Below are 16,261 nucleotides of genomic sequence, written 5' to 3'. Positions count from 1 at the left end.
AGCTTGTCATAAACCTTCAGTTCAAATGAGCTACAATATGGTAAAATCTAAGTGTTTTAATATCCGAAAGAATTTCTGCTAATTTTCTTGTATTCTATGCTTTAAACAAGAAAAGAATATTTCTGATACATTTCTTTTTTTTATAACCTTTAGCCTTCTGGCAACAAGCGATTCCACCTTTGCGACAAGTGTAGACCAAGATCAGCCTGCATATTGCTATTCACATTGAAATCCCCTTTAAGTAATAAATGGTACTGCCCAAATTCAATAATGGAACAGTCCATTTCAGAAATTAAGCTGATTAAAGTTTAAATAGTAACTTGCAAGGATATCGAGAAATACTTGTTGCCAGTAATATTACATCAGATTTTCTTGAAACTTTGCCTTAATGCATCACCTATAATTATTTAACAGAAATTAGCAAGAATATTATCACCAATATAAGAACAAGTATCAGCTACTCTATTATCTACTGAGCACTTACCATATGCTGTAAATCTACCCGCATAGGGTCCATCAACGACACCCTCATTGTCACGTGCTAAAGCTCTAATGTACTGCTCACTCAGTTTAATAACTTCAGACTGAAAAGGGAAAATTTCAATGTACAAACAAATTAATTTATAAAAACTGTGAATGAGAGAGCTGAAATCTGTCAATAGTCGTTATTAATAAATCAACTGCCTGATTATCATGTTGCAACAGTTCCACCCATCCTCTCAATATATTTTTCAGTAATACTGCAATTTTCTTTTCTTTTTTTTTTAAAGTTAGCTTTTATGTGTCAGTAAATATTTTTGTTGTTTTACTGACCAATTCTTCCTGAACTGACTATAAACTCTTTTGTATAGTTTGTGTTCTTATTTTTGAATTTCAGCTCATTTTTTTTTATATTTTCACAGGACACTCTCACTTACCAGAAATAAGAAATAAAAGTCTTCGCAATCTGTCACATTTTAAGAAAGATAATCTAGCCATTAAAGAACTGTTATCATTAAAATCTAATTTACTAATTTCACAGTTTTCAAATACCATGTTTAACATATAACAATTATGTCGAAGATAATTAATTTTACACTTACTTTGATCTCCTCACTTCTTCTATTAACAACAGATGTTGAATTTATGTTGAAAATCGTTATAAGCCATAGAAGTGTTGCTACGCCAACTAATATACATCCCTGACGACTGTGTAGGTGAAAATAACGCAACCATCGCCAAGATGTCATCTTTTCTGGGTCAGCTTACTTGTAATCATCTGAAATAAGGAGAAAATATTTTAATCTATTAGATATACTTGTATAAATAAAGGGAGATAATTAATTTAAACAAGAGCACCGCCTTGCGGGTGCTGACGCTCATCTGATTTTTTTTGTGTAATAGAAATATTGTCCTACCCATGATTTTCTAAGTCTAAAAAGGGCCATCATTCTTGCAAAAAGCAGGTTAGAGTTATGTTTCTTGATGTTCAGTGTCCACTTATGATGGTGAAAAACTGTTGCAAGTTTTAAAGCAATAGCTTTGATAGTTTATGAGAAAATTTGACTTAAACATAATACTCAACCAAGAAAATTATTTTCTAAGTCCAAAAAGGGCAATAATTATTGCAAAAAGCAGGATGGAGTTATGTTGCTTGCTGTACAGGGTCAGCTTATGATGGTGAACAAGTGTTGCAAGTTTCAAAGCAATAGCTTTGATAGTTTAAGAGAAAAAGTTGACCTAAACATAAAACTTAACCAAGAAATCTGATATTTTCTAAGTCCAAAAGGGGCCATAAATCTTGCAAAAAGCAGGATGGAGTTATGTTTCTTGCTGTACAGGGTCAACTTAGGATGGTGAACAAGTGTTGCAAGTTATAAAGCAATAGCTTCGATAGTTTAGGATAAAAGCTGACCTAAACATAAAACTTAACCAAGAAAACTGATTTTCTAAGTCCAAAAGGGGCAATAAATCTTGCAAAAAGCAAGATGGAGTTATGTTTCTTGATGTACAGGGTCTGCTTATGATGGTGAACAAGTATTCCAAGTTTCAAGCAATAGCTTTGATAGTTTAGAAGAAAAGTTGACCTAAACATAAAACTTAACCAAGAAATCTGATATTTTCTAAGTACAAAAGGGGCCATAAATCTTGCAAAAAGCAAGATGGAGTTATGTTTCTTGCTATACAGGGTCAGCTTATGATGGTGAACAAGTATTCCAAGTTTCAAAGCAATAGCTTTGATAGTTTAGGAGAAAAGGTGACCTAAACATAAAACTTAACCAGGCAACGCCGACGCAGACGCCGACGCCGACGCCGACGCCGACAACCGCTCAAGTGATGACAATAACTCATCATTTTTTTTCAAAAAATCAGATGAGCTAAAAAGAGCTTTTCCAGAGGTGGGATACACCAAAGCAGTTAAGATTTTGTTGGGTTTAGTACCCCACCAGCACAATGGAGGACATTATAATGATTTCCAGCTTTAAATGGTACAGGAAGACACCAGATGCTCCTCAGGTTGTTGTTTCAGGCATGGGTGAGCACCTGGATAGACCCAATCTTCAGTAAGCCAGCTGGATGGCTACCCAACATGAAGAATTCTACTCCTCAAGCAAGCTTTTGAACCCACAATGGTGAGTGGCAGGTGATTCTATGTCAACGACATACATGGGTGTCAGTCAGTCAGATAGCTTTACCTATTTTTAGAATAGTTGAATTAAAAACTTTCTTTTCTCACTTCGTCTTGTTTTTCTGTAAAAAAAATTGCTTGCTGCCTAATAATTTATGAAAAACAATCTTATGTAATACTTTTAATTATATGCTTTTGTAATTTCATATATTTAACAAAATTTCAAGGCCTTCACATGGTTTTTCACCTAATTTATCACGGTTCACAATTCTGATGCACAGTAACTGAACCATGAGTGTGTTAGCCTGCGAGGTTAAATATCTACTCATCAGGACGATGCACCATGGTAAACTTACTAAGACGATAAACCACAAGAAGGCCTTAACTGTTTTCATTCTTACAGTCATGTTCATTTAAATATTTTGATAAAAATTATGCTGGGTTTCATTGCTCAAAGTAGTACTGTATCAGACGTCATGCCGCAATCTGACGCCACAATTAACATCACAATACTCCCTGACTGGTCTGCATGTCAACTGCTGTTTGTTGCAGAATATATATGAGCCGTGCCATGAGAAAACCAACATAGTGGGTTTGCAACCAGCATGGATCCAGACCAGCCTGCGCATCCGCGCAGTCTGGTCAGGATCCATGCTGTTCGCTAACAGTTTCTCCAATTCCAATAGGCTTTAAAAGCGAACAGCATGGAGCCTGACCAGACTGCGCGGATGCGCAGGCTGGTCTGGATCCATGCTGGTCGCACACCCACTATGTTGGTTTTCCCATGGCACGGCTCATATACAGTGCATGACATTCTTTTATGTTTAACTGGCCATCAAATGGAGACATGTTATAATGATAAATAATAACTGATGACATGCAATTGCAACTTCATATATTGTCATATAGAGCTTTTTGTCATGTCATAGCAAGATTTTCTTCAATATAATGAAAACGTTCTCTACATCAGTAATACCATTCATAAAAGTCATGGATATAACATAAAATATTATATACCCTTAACAAATGCGCTCATTTGATAGGTCAAGAGGGACGCACGCGCAGGTCCGCAAAAAGTGATAATGACTCATGTGATATCACTTTTTCTAACATGTATGAAATATGGGCCAGTCAAATAAGTGCATTTGAGAAGGGCATATAATATAACAAAGATCTAAGTTTCGGTCAATATGTGTTTTTTACGGACCTGTAAAACTGCGTCCTCGGTCAATATCGTTTTATCAGGTCCGTAAAAACACATATTGACTGAAACATAAATCAGTAACTGTATAATAATACCTGATCATCCCTTTAAAATACCAAATGATACAACAACTTATATACAAACACGAGACAAGAATCTCATATGAAACAAAATATCAGCAAGGAAAATCCTTCCAAGTCACAAAATATCAGCAAGGAAAATCCTTCCAAGTCTAAAAATATCAGCAAGGAAAATCCTTCCAAGTCAAAAAATATCAGCAAGGAAAATCCTTCCAAGTCTAAAAATATAAGCAAGGAAAATCCTTCCAAGTCACAAAATATCAGCAAGGAAAATCCTTCCAAGTCACAAAATGATTCAGTAAGGGACTACAGTACAGATCATTAATTTTATTAAATTTACAATGTACTGTAAACGCAACTTTATTTCGCAGAGTCAAAATTTCACAAATTTGAAATTTTGAGTACATTTGTGCAATTTAATCTTCGCGAAATTGTTAAAATTGTATCCTGCTTGAATTAGAATTATACTAATCAATAGTTTCCCTCGAAAATTCATAAAAAAGTGAGTACTCTGAAATTGACTGGTTGTACAAAATTAATTAACATAAGATTTTTGCAAGATATGCTTATAAATACCCATAAATATTGTACAGAAGGAAGTAAACTGTCGCTTTTGAAATAAAGCAAAAAAATGAACCTTCTTCTTGCATTTTTACCAGCATCTTACTTTTATTTTCACCCACCTTATCACATAAACATTCTACCATCTATGCCAAACTTTGTGGCAATAAATATGTTGAAACATTTCATCTAAACTGTGGGCGAGTAACTTTAACTAGAGCTATCAATGAAAGTGATTTATACCCACAAAGGCAGACAAAATATCCACCTTGATTTTGTTAAATAAAAATTCTTAAATTGAATAAAGCTTGACATAAATTTAAAAAAATACAATTTTTAAGATAAAACTTATCAATTTTTAAATGGAATGAAGTGAAAATTTGGATATAACTGAAAAATGAAAAGGTTGAGTGTCAGTGTGTGTGTGTGTGGGGGGAGCACTTTTGTCCGTATCTCTGTTACCCATATTCATACTGAAAAATCTATATATATATAAACATTTAGTGACTAAATATTTGATTACGGGTTATATTTATTACGGTGGCATTCCTCTGATGTACTGTGTTTTGATGTATTCTGTAACACAAGAAGCAGTAAACCAAAATCTCTTAGTTGTTAAGTTGCTTGTCTGATAGAGTAGGAAGTAAATAATTTATTTTCTGGCAAACTGAGGAAGAAAAGAAAGATCAATAACGGTACAGTAATGATGATGGCTACAATCTACCTTCTGCAGTGTTGTTTTATAGAGTTCAGTTTAAACCCTTACCATGCTAAATTTCTATAATGAACTTGTCCATCTTTCAATTTATACAGTACCATTAACTGTTAAAAGGGGTGCCTACAAAAAGATACTGACTGAATAGTGAACAGTGCAGATCATGATCAGACTGCACAGATGTGCATGCTGATCATGATCTACACTGGTCAAAAAGGCAGAATCAATCATGTCTAGTATGATAAGGGTTAACTAAATGATCTGCACATATATATATAAATACAGACCCATACATTTCAAAGACAAAAAACTTTGCCTGTGAGTATAAGTCCCTTGGACAGGGGTCTCCACCAGTACTGACCCATAATTCCTGTATATATACACAGTATATTTCTGAAAATACTATCAAAATTGCCTAAAAATGAGAAATGCGGGGAAATCCTGCAAAATTACTCCAAAAGTGAAAAGAAAATGATGTTTAATGTAATAGTACACATGTAAGTATGAGAAAGATTCTGTACTAGTACTAGTACTAAGTACATGTATATAACTACTAAAAAATGGACTTTAGTATAGTTTAAACTAATTTGTTTTAGCTCGACTGTGATGAAAGCTTCAAGCTTATTGTAACCACTCTCAAGCCTGCTTCCTGGAAAAACCAGTCATAAGAGACGTCATGGTCGTGACCCCAGTGGGGCTTGAACCCACAACCTTTGGATTGAGCGAAGACACCTTATCCACTAGCCACTGCTCTCCTCAAGAAATGGACTTTCACTTTACATAGTTCAGATATTACCAAGTGTTTTTATTGGTGTTTGTGTTTTAACTGAAGCGCCTGGAGATCAATTCTTTTCCCTAGTTCTAAGTGTTGAAGGCCACCAAAGTTTTTGACATTGTTTTGTAAACTGATTGTTGATAAACTAAATAAGCAGTAGGGACTTTTTTTTTTCCCTAAATTAACTTATACTTCAAAAGTATCTTACCTAACAATTTCACTAAATCCACAAAGTTTTACCAATATTTTTAAAACACTACCCCAGATATTAGAAACATATGACTTGGCCTTCTGTGACAAAATTTTAACTCAACTGAAATTCACACACATTTTTGACACCTGTATCAGAAACTAGGTTACTGTGAAATCATAAATATTCGTGGGGGACTAATTTTCGTGGATTTCGTGGTTGAGTCAATCCTCGAAATTTAGTCCCAGCGAACAAGTAAAATTCCCGTTTACATTATGTTCAAAAGTTTTAATCCACGAATTCATATCCCCACGAAACTGCCGTTTTGACCAAAACCACGAAATTTCATGCCCACGAAATTAAATGATTTCACAGTATTTAAACCTGATATACATCTTTTCTAATAATGCATGAGGACATTAATAATAATGCATGAGGACATAAATGGGTCAATTAGTAACAATTTTACATGTTTATTCTAAATTATGCAATGAAATGCATTTAATTCAAAGTCAGTGCAGTACACATTTGATATGAAATGATTTTATGGCTTTCAGTGATTTAACTGTTAGTGCACTTTAATAGCACTTGGAGCTTAAAGTCTTCCTTTTTTCGGAGCCAATTTTTTTACATCAATTCAATTTTTGTATAATGTATTCATAATTAAAAGGTTTTCTTGGTTTGCGCAATGATTTGGCAAAACTGAAAATAACACTTTGATACTTCAACAAAACAAGATTTTTTTTAGGTACATGTATCAGGAAATTAATGCTATAATTGAAACTTAATGACAGACTGCATGCACATGCCCTTGAAACTCTATCAATAAATATGTGCATTAATCATATCCCACCCACCTAATATACTATTATACTTTAAAAGATCTAACCTGGGTTTTAATTTCAATGATAGAGCTTCAAACATCTGTGTTGTATGTTACGGAAACACATAAGAATTAGTAAAAAAAAAAAACCTGCTGTTTTACTAATTTTTACATGTACATGTTACATTTGATTACACAAAATAAACTGCCTTGATTATAAATATCTATATTAAACACATGTTAAATACATATTCTTCTATGGTGTGTATAGTTTGTTTGTTTGTTTTGGGTTTAACGCCGTTTTTCAACAGTATTTCAGTCATGTAACGGCGGGCGTTAACCAACCAGTGTTCCTGGATTCTGTACCAGTACAAACCTGTTCTCCGCAAGTAACTGCCAACTTCCCCACATGAATCAGAGGTGGAGGACTAATGATTTCAGACACAATGTCGTTTATCAAATAGTCACTGAGAACATACGCCCCACCCGAGGATCGAACTCATGACCCTGCGATCCGCAGACCAACGCTCTACCTACTGATCGTGGTGTGTATAGTTTGTTGGTAAAAATAGCTGGGAAAATAACTATTGCCGTGGCGGTCGGGGTTCGATTCCTGACTCGGGCATCTTTATTTCTCTTATTCTGGCATCATTAAGACAGTTTAAAAGCAAATACTCATACATGATTGTATTAAGAAAAGACCAATGCCTTTAAACGAATTTGTTAAAATAAATGTGTTCAAAGAGCTCAGGACAACTTAATTTCTGGTCAGGACAAGTACTTTTTTTAACAGAGAGAAGCTTATTCCACTAGAAAAATATAAATTACTCACTCTATGTCGTGAGTAAATCAATTATTCACTAATTTCATGTTCCTAACTACAAAAACAACAAACACAAATATAGGATACAGGTCTTAGTATTTGACAGCATTCCAATGTACAAAAAATACGAATGTATTTGTCTTGCAAATGTCAGACGGTACGATGTTGTGCGATGTGTTGATGATCGACCAGTAGAAGTGGGGTAAATGTGGTTATCTTTATCTTTGTACACCACTCAGCCTGAAAACATACTATCAAAATTTAAGGCAAACATACAATCAGATGTACATGAAAATCTAAACTGTAAAAATGTGCTTTCTATTAGGTCCCGAATGAACAAAATGTAATAACTTGAACTCATCTTATCTAGAATTATAGTTAAACAGCATATAAGATGGCAATTCTGGTCTCTCTCAGCTTCGTTGAATAACCACAAAATAAGAAAAAATGTGCAGTGTGTAAAACATAACATTCTTTCAAGGTAAAATCAAAAATAAAATGAAAACTAGCTCAGAAGATAACGGCAATTTCCATCTGATAACGAAAGAATAACATTGCATGGGAAAAAACAGCATAAAATATATAGATATAGAATTAAATGCGTACTTGTGAATGTTACTTTTCTAAATGTAGATACTGAGTCTGGCATGAAGAATTCAAATGTTCTCATATAATGTTAAATGTATATCTGCCTTTAAAGTTCGTTCTAGTAATACATGAATACTCAACAGTAATAATTATCAAGGAACTGTTCATGTCTAAAGACTCTTGAAATATAAGGTACGTAACTGTGAACCTTATTTTCTATCAGAACATAAAGGAGACGTAATGTCTGGCCTGAGGAATCTCTCTAGAACTAAATGATTACTCCTGTTTAAATCACAGTCAAAAAGTCAAATCTGCCTTTGATATTCGAATACAGTTACAAGCCATCAGCAATAACTATTAAGAAACTTGAAATGTCTGTTAGGGTGGGTGGGAGGGAATAAACAAATAATCAAAATATTTGTTATGCTGTCAAATATTCAACCTCGAGTGAAGAATATCAATTAACAATCACTTATATAGTGCACTGAAAACATGAGAAAATCGAGAATTGCAAGCAGAAAACGCGGTAAAATAACTACCGGGAACTGGAGACAAAATAGTTAGCAGACGATGAAAAACGTGAATAATTTTATTTAAAGTTAAGCCCTGATTATGTAAATCTTTTAACTGTGAGATACATTATTCGAAAAATAGAAATGCTATCTGCTATCAACACTCCCATCCTGCTAATCTTCATTACAGAAAAAGGTAAAGGTAAACAGGGTAAAGGTAAATTTTATAAAAACATAATAAATTTTTTTTACAGATCTACCTACCCTAATGTTTTTGAGCATGTTACCGGAATCAATTTTTTTTTACGACCAGTTAAAACCAATTATACCTAACCCCCAGCCATTTGCTAGTACTCATTTACAGCTGGGTCACATGAGACAATCGTGATAAAGCAAGGCATGAGCAAGGGGGCGACTTGAGCAAAATAGTCGCTCTGGAGCTCCCCACTTCCCTTTTATCTGACATCAAAGCGAAAATCAAGTCGCAAGATTTTTTACGGCCTGTTGACACTAAGTGTCTTGTCAACTTGACTCAAATACACAATGGCATAATTAAATTTTAAGCTCCGCCTACTTCAACACATGTGAAAGTTCCTGAGAAGTTTGCAGGTGGTTACATCATATTAAACCCACTTAATTATGCTTGCATTTTAAAAACACTATATAACACACTGTGACAAAAATATCTTAAAATAACTAAAATTCATGCACATTTTAACACTTGCATCAGAAACTGGATTCAGCCTGTTGGACAACTTTTTCTTTTGATAAATGCCAACACTAGCTGGATCAAAGAAACATGTTTATTCCTAATAATATCTGTCATGTGTTTACGAATCGGACAGAAATATCCGTCTCGAGGGCACCTGCGCATTGGGCGGTAATGAGGCTTTTTCTTGCATAATGTTTACATGCTAGCATTTCATTATGGCAGATTATTTGCATACCGTATTTTACAAATGATAGGTAGAAACATTTACATAGCACTCTTTCTTATAGTAGAGAATGAACACAAAGCGCGGGAAATTAACGTCCGTAAGCAGAAGTGACGTCATGATGTTTTGCGTTACGCACAATAACAAAGTTCCACTTTAGTTCTAACATTTGTAGCGTAACGTTATGTTCTTACGGTAAACTAATGTATTTTAAATCGAGAAATATGCTATAAGGAACGGAGAGAAACTATCAAGGTACCTGCTTTTTTTCGTATTTTATATAAACAATATATTATCAGTGCATGAACCACTAGTTGTCATTAACAGCACAAGAGTCATCTGGCATGGGTGGTACCAGATGGGTTTTGCCGGCAAGAAATGTAAGTCACTGCTGTTGACAAGTATTTAATTTAGGGCCAGTACAATACACATTTAATATATTTAAAGAACAGTGAACTGCTTTTATGAGTTTTCATGATTTAACTTTTAATGCGGTTAGCTCTCGAAGCTTGATTTCTATATTTAATTACATCAATAGACTAATACAGAGACAAGTACTTACATAAAAGCAGAACTTTACAAGTATATTTAGTTCCTTTTTTGTCTGGCACCAAAATCCACCCTTAAAGCCAATGAGGGTCCTGCAAAAAGGTCTGTCACTAATGGGCTTCCGTAGTTTTATCCCAGGTATTTTTAAATGAGAAACGTTTGCGCTAGGCGGGTACCTCGTTTGCTCACTGAGGAGCCAAAGAAACACCAAATGCCTTAAATGTGCCCAGGAACTTTTGAAAACATACAAAGGCTGTGATAGTTGGGTTACTTCTAACTTGCTAACAGGTGATGAAACCTTACTTTTGAGCCACAGAGAAGGGCTGATAATAAGCAATGGAAGCAAAAAGATCAAAATGCCCTATAATTGCCAAGAAAACCATAAGTTCACAGTCTCAAATATCATAAATATATAATTGCCAAGAGAACATTAAGTTCACAGTCTCAAATATCATACATGATTTATATTAGAATACATTGCAAATTAGAAGACAATAATTATTATAGTAGACTGATTTTATTTCACAAAATGGTTTCTTATAATGAGTTGTAATTGTAGAATGATGTTGATCCACCTTACACAAGACAGTCCAGACACTACAATCATATGGGTGGTTTTCAAAATAATGAAGCTTTTTCTTCTCTCTCACCTTACTTTAATTCAGTTTAGTTTTAGAATGTATTTTGGGGCAAATAATATCCAAATCAATGTAGTCAATAAATGTGTGCAATTTCAGCTTAATGACTCAAACAGTTTTAAAGTTATATTAAATTATATAGCTAATTTTGTCCCCTGTGCACCCAAAAAAGTGTGACATTTTACATGAACTATAGTTTTCAACTGCGGCTTACTTTTTAAAACCATGCTTTATTGGTACAGCTTTGGCTTTTTTGTGTAACTTAATCTCTGCACATTTAAATAAAATACTTCTTTTCATTACCTACATCTTATTGTTACCAATATTTCACATCTTGTGATGGAACCCCCTTCACAAAAAATAGTGAAAAAAATACTAAATTTAAATGTTGAACACTACAATTTCATAACCCTATTACTTTTCTAAAGTCTTAATGTTTTTCTAAGATCTTTATCCTTTCAGCTGTGAAGACATAGTATGATTTTTTTCTTTAATAAATCAACTTTTTCAGAAACTTGATGGATGTCTATACACCTAAAAATGTCCCCTGTGCACCTTTTCAGTTGTTAAGTGTCAGATTTCTTTTATTCTTTAAATAAAATGGGATTTTACTTTATTTTCCTTGAAAGGGAGTTACAACAGATACATAAGCAATGTTCTACTTCACATATTACTGACTGTTAAACATTCATAGGGCCAAAAGTGATGTCCCCTGTGCACCCTTTTTTTGACATATATCAATTATCATAGCATTACTGTAATTTGTGGTGGCAGTTCTATATTCTTAGCAATGTGAGTGCAAAATTTAGGCATTACTTGATAATTTAGCATTATATAAGAAGCCCTGGACAATTTAAAATTCATTGTTTGCATTTTTTTCTGAATGTGCCAATTTTCTAGTTTAAAAGTGGAAACATCAATTTTGTTGCTTCTTAAGCTCTTAAGTTTACCTAAATATGTAAATGTTCACTAGTAAATATTGTGTAGTTAAAAGAATTTTACTTACCATGAACATATTCTATGAATAAATATTTTGATACAATTTGTCCCCTGTGCACCCTTTTTAGTAACATTATAAAGTATGTATGAATATTACTATTCCATTTTATCATGCATGGTATTTTGTCATTTTTCTACCATGAATAAGCATTGCATGTAAACTAAAAGATTTCAATGTGTTAGTTATGTATAAAGTCACTTATTTTTTCATTTAAAGCATTACATTGTTGAATTTTGAATGTTTTTGTAGTGAAAATTTTCAATTTTGTATTTATTTTGTGGAATAAACTAATTTTTTAATAGTATTTGTCTAAAGTTGATTACCATTAGTCTTTTTATGAATAGAAAACTAATAATGGATGAATATTACACTGATCTTCAGTATGTGTCCCCTGTGCATCTGTAAAATAACTCAATTTTGAGTTGACAATTCTATAAATTAGAATAACTGGACATTCTTGAAATTTGGCATGTGGTTTATAAACATGCAAAGTGAGAGAAAAAAATAGGTTTTAAAATTACATGTTAGTTATTTTGCATTCAGCAACAACTTTTCTAGGTAAAGTTTTATTTTCATGTCAGATTTGTGCAGAAAGGGTGATTTTAAAAACCAATGTCCACAAACATATGATTAAAAAAGTTTCAAACCATACACATACACCCATTACTTATCATTTATGTTGAAAAAATTACTGTTATACATATTTCCTTGTCATAAAACGCTGCAACATTTATCACGCATCTTACGAAAAATTCACTGAACTTTCGAATTAAAGGCTGAAATATTTTCTTTTTGGCATTTCTCAACACTTTCCCAAAGTTATTTCCTTCAAATTTGAAGTATTTGCTATCATAAAAAATAGATGACCACCCTAAGAAATAAGTTTGAATTTTTAACCCCTATGTCACACTTTTGCTTCATTATTTTGAAAACCACCCATATGGCATTTCAGATTCCATTTACTATACTTCAGCTGTAAAGTTCTATTAATTGACTTATTTACATTTCATCATGTTCACCTGCAATAAAATTGAGCTTTTCAGTTTATATCTTTACAGCATCATGAGCAAGGAGAAGTTTTAGTCTCAATTATTTTACGTCTCAAAGATAAAAACTGTGATGGAAGCCATACGGCGCCCGATAAGGTACAAACAAAGCGTATCTATACGGCGGCCGATAGAGTACAAAAAAGGCGTAGCTGTGGGGGGAATGGGTTAAACTTCATGATTTATAGATTTACATACACATTTTTTTTACCAGTGTGGATATTTTTCATTAGGAAAACATAAACAATGATTGAAAAATGCCAAAATATAAACAAAAACTAAACAATGGCATGTTAAACCTACAATTAAACCTTTCGTATACATGTATAAATTCTGAAATGTGTAACCAATGAAATGCACGGAAGATTTAACAGGGTTTAAAAATAGGAAGTGGCTATTCCTACGGTTCCGTAAGAATAGCCTCACAGGCTATTCCTACGGCTCTCCCGTAAGAATAGTGAAATAGCCCACAGGTGGCTATTCCTACGGCTCTAAAGACAGTTTTGTATGTCCATCTTGAATTGCATTGTACTGAATTAATTCAAATGGCATATTTTTTAACAAACTGTTTACTTTTCAGTATCACACCGAGAGAACAGGAAGTGATTTCGAATAATGGAAAAAGCTAATTTATGTCTATATGTAATATTGTTGTCATCGAATGATATATATGTATAGCTATATGCAACAAATCAATCAATTCAATGAACAGTCAGGGGTGTAACTGTTTTAAGTTATGTAACCTATTTCAGTTACTTTTCAAGTATTTTATAACCTGTATTAGTTATAAAATATAGATAGCCCAGGTAAGTTATTCAAAAAAAGCCTTTTTGCTGTTCTCACAAATTGACCTTTAAAGTGTAATTAGTAGCAAACTGTGGTTAATCAAATTCTCTTTTAGTCTGATCATGACCTGATGAGCATAATGGGATGTTAAGAGTTTTATAGCTTTAAAACCATTTGCGTAAGACTTTATCAGGGCTTTTTCAGGGGGTTTTGGGAAAAAGGCCCCTGGTCATATTGGGAATTTTTAACGCGGTAAATTGTCAAATTTGGGAAAATATACTGACAAATTAAGTGAGTTTTTAATTAATATATATTAGTTTAAATCTTCAGTTTCAAATTTTACTGGTAGACAGTATCCCCTTGTGAAATTTTGATTTTTTTTTCAGGATTGTGTTCCAATATTGCCTAAAAATGCAGTGACTCTTTATTTGTCATGCTATAATTTTGTTTAGTTTGTTTTCACTAAAGTTATAACTGAAGTTATCCAAAAAGTAGAATGGCAAAGTGCTTGTATTTTCGAGTGTAAAAACTAGGTCGCGAAAATATGTGACAATTGATTTTAATGATATAAGAACTACCTGTCAACATGTTTTGGGTACTTTATTCAATTAATATTTGTGTTTTTATGTATTCTGAGAGGTTTTTGCATGCAAATCTTGCATTTCTTCAGCAAAATCTTGTAATTATTTTTTGCCGAGCTTGCAGACGGTCGTGTTACTAAAAATAGAAACGAGTTGGTTTTTCCAACATATTGTTTAATTTACTTGGCAAACAAAACTAATTGTGCAAGAATTATTATTAAAAAACAGAAAGTAACTGATTTCATGCAGTTGGGAAATTTTTCATTGGATTGGGAATTTTTTGCTCCAGATTGGGAAAAATAGAGCGTATTTGGCATTGGGAATGGGGCCGAATATCGGCCCCGTGAGATAGGGTGAAAAAGCCCTGTTTATGATTTATCAGCCTTGTGTAAAAGAAATTACTGCATAGCTGGAAAGATAAAAGACCAAGGATTCAGGAAATGATTGCATTAGTCACATTCACAATAAGGAATTGACACAAGAGGGCTTTGTAAGTGGGCGGGGTACGGTTTTGTTTCATTCCCGTTCTTTTTTATATATACAGGAGGGGTCATTTTTATATTTAGCCATTTTGGAGCATTATAGATAGAATTTCAGGCTCTAGTCCTGGCTTCCAAAACTCTAAATGCCGCTTTTTTATATTTTGCTTTTTTCATAGTTGCGGCTTTAGAGTTTTGGACCAGGCCTACTATGAAACCATACCAAAATAAAAAGTTGTCCAACTTTTCGTCGCAAACGTTGTCAGCTGAAATTCTGAACGAATACGTATGGGTATCTTGATAAAGTAATCACTTCTACATCAGTTAACACCATTTATCAAATTCTGCAAGCAAATCTTACAATAAAATCGCCGATTTTTACAAGTCACTGTTAGATCAGCATCATTTCTGCGGCCATTATTGAATAGCTACGACGAGATTCTCGCATGACGTAACCGCGCGAGCCGCTAAAATTAAAAATATACATGTACAGCACCTTGTAAACAAAAGAAATGATTTATACATACAAGTTTTCTTAAGGATTTATCAATGAAAGTAATAATTCAAGTCAATTTCAATAAAAAATAACCATTTTCCCAAGTTTTTTTGCCACCGGGATGCTGATGCAACTTCAAACGCGAAGCGGCACATGTAAGTGCTCTCTTAGCGGTTCGCTCGGGTGAAAGTTCAGTCTCGTATTTCAAAGGAGCAAGATGGCGGCGTAGAGTAAACGTTTCAGACCAGTTCGAAATTGTCAGGTAGTTCTGCCATCAATTATGGGTTTTAATGCGTAAAATTTGGCACAATGGTAGATTTTACTGTATATTAACTGATCAGAAAGTGCTGCTGCCGATTTCTTTTAAAATGTACAAACGGGAGCGTGTCAGATTTCTGGCACGATTATTGGTATGATTTTCCTACGGAGTACACTTCAGCCCTCCCGTCCAAATCCAGTATATAAACCGAGAGGGCTGAAGATCTTAAGCTATTCAGACTCCTGTGGTTTTACACAGAAAATTAAAATCATTCAGGAGATCGTTTGCATCTACATCGGTACAACCAACAATCGATTTCCGATTATGACTGGTCGGCATGCGGAAAAGATATTTAAATATAAAATTGGCTTACGCTTCTGCATTTTTTTTCTATTATCCGAGTAAACCCTCAAAAATTCGATTGAATTTTAAGCATCTTCTCTCTTACATTTTCCTACGGATAGTCCGGCCGATAATGTCAAAACAATCCGAATGAGCCAAACGGTAACGAATAGTTTCTCTCAAAACTGACGGAACAGTTATTTATAAAGATATTTTCATTATTTATGAAATTCTGACATTCTTTTAAATTAAAATCAAACTGTTTTCAGTT

At 33.6% G+C, this 16,261-nt stretch overlaps 1 protein-coding gene across 1 annotated transcript in view; it reads right to left on the bottom strand.

Annotated features, from left to right (window-relative positions):
• The window catches only part of LOC123538281 (alpha-1,6-mannosylglycoprotein 6-beta-N-acetylglucosaminyltransferase A-like), a 61,384-nt gene extending 45,220 nt beyond the window's left edge, over positions 1-16,164 (bottom strand). The window contains exons 1-3 of the mRNA XM_053530412.1: positions 16,022-16,164; positions 1,083-1,258; positions 485-584 (exon numbers count right to left, since the gene is read on the bottom strand). Coding sequence (XP_053386387.1) covers positions 485-584; positions 1,083-1,229 — 247 coding nt within the window. The 5' untranslated portion in view covers positions 1,230-1,258; positions 16,022-16,164. The remainder of the gene's footprint in view (positions 1-484; positions 585-1,082; positions 1,259-16,021) is intronic.
• Positions 16,165-16,261: the final 97 nt, after the last annotated feature.

The sequence above is a fragment of the Mercenaria mercenaria genome, chromosome 18 (genome assembly GCF_021730395.1).
Source record: "Mercenaria mercenaria strain notata chromosome 18, MADL_Memer_1, whole genome shotgun sequence".
In the NCBI taxonomy this organism is placed as follows: Eukaryota; Metazoa; Mollusca; class Bivalvia; order Venerida; family Veneridae; genus Mercenaria; species Mercenaria mercenaria.
Note: the sequence above shows the minus strand (reverse complement) of the source record. Positions and strands in the feature narration are given on the sequence as shown.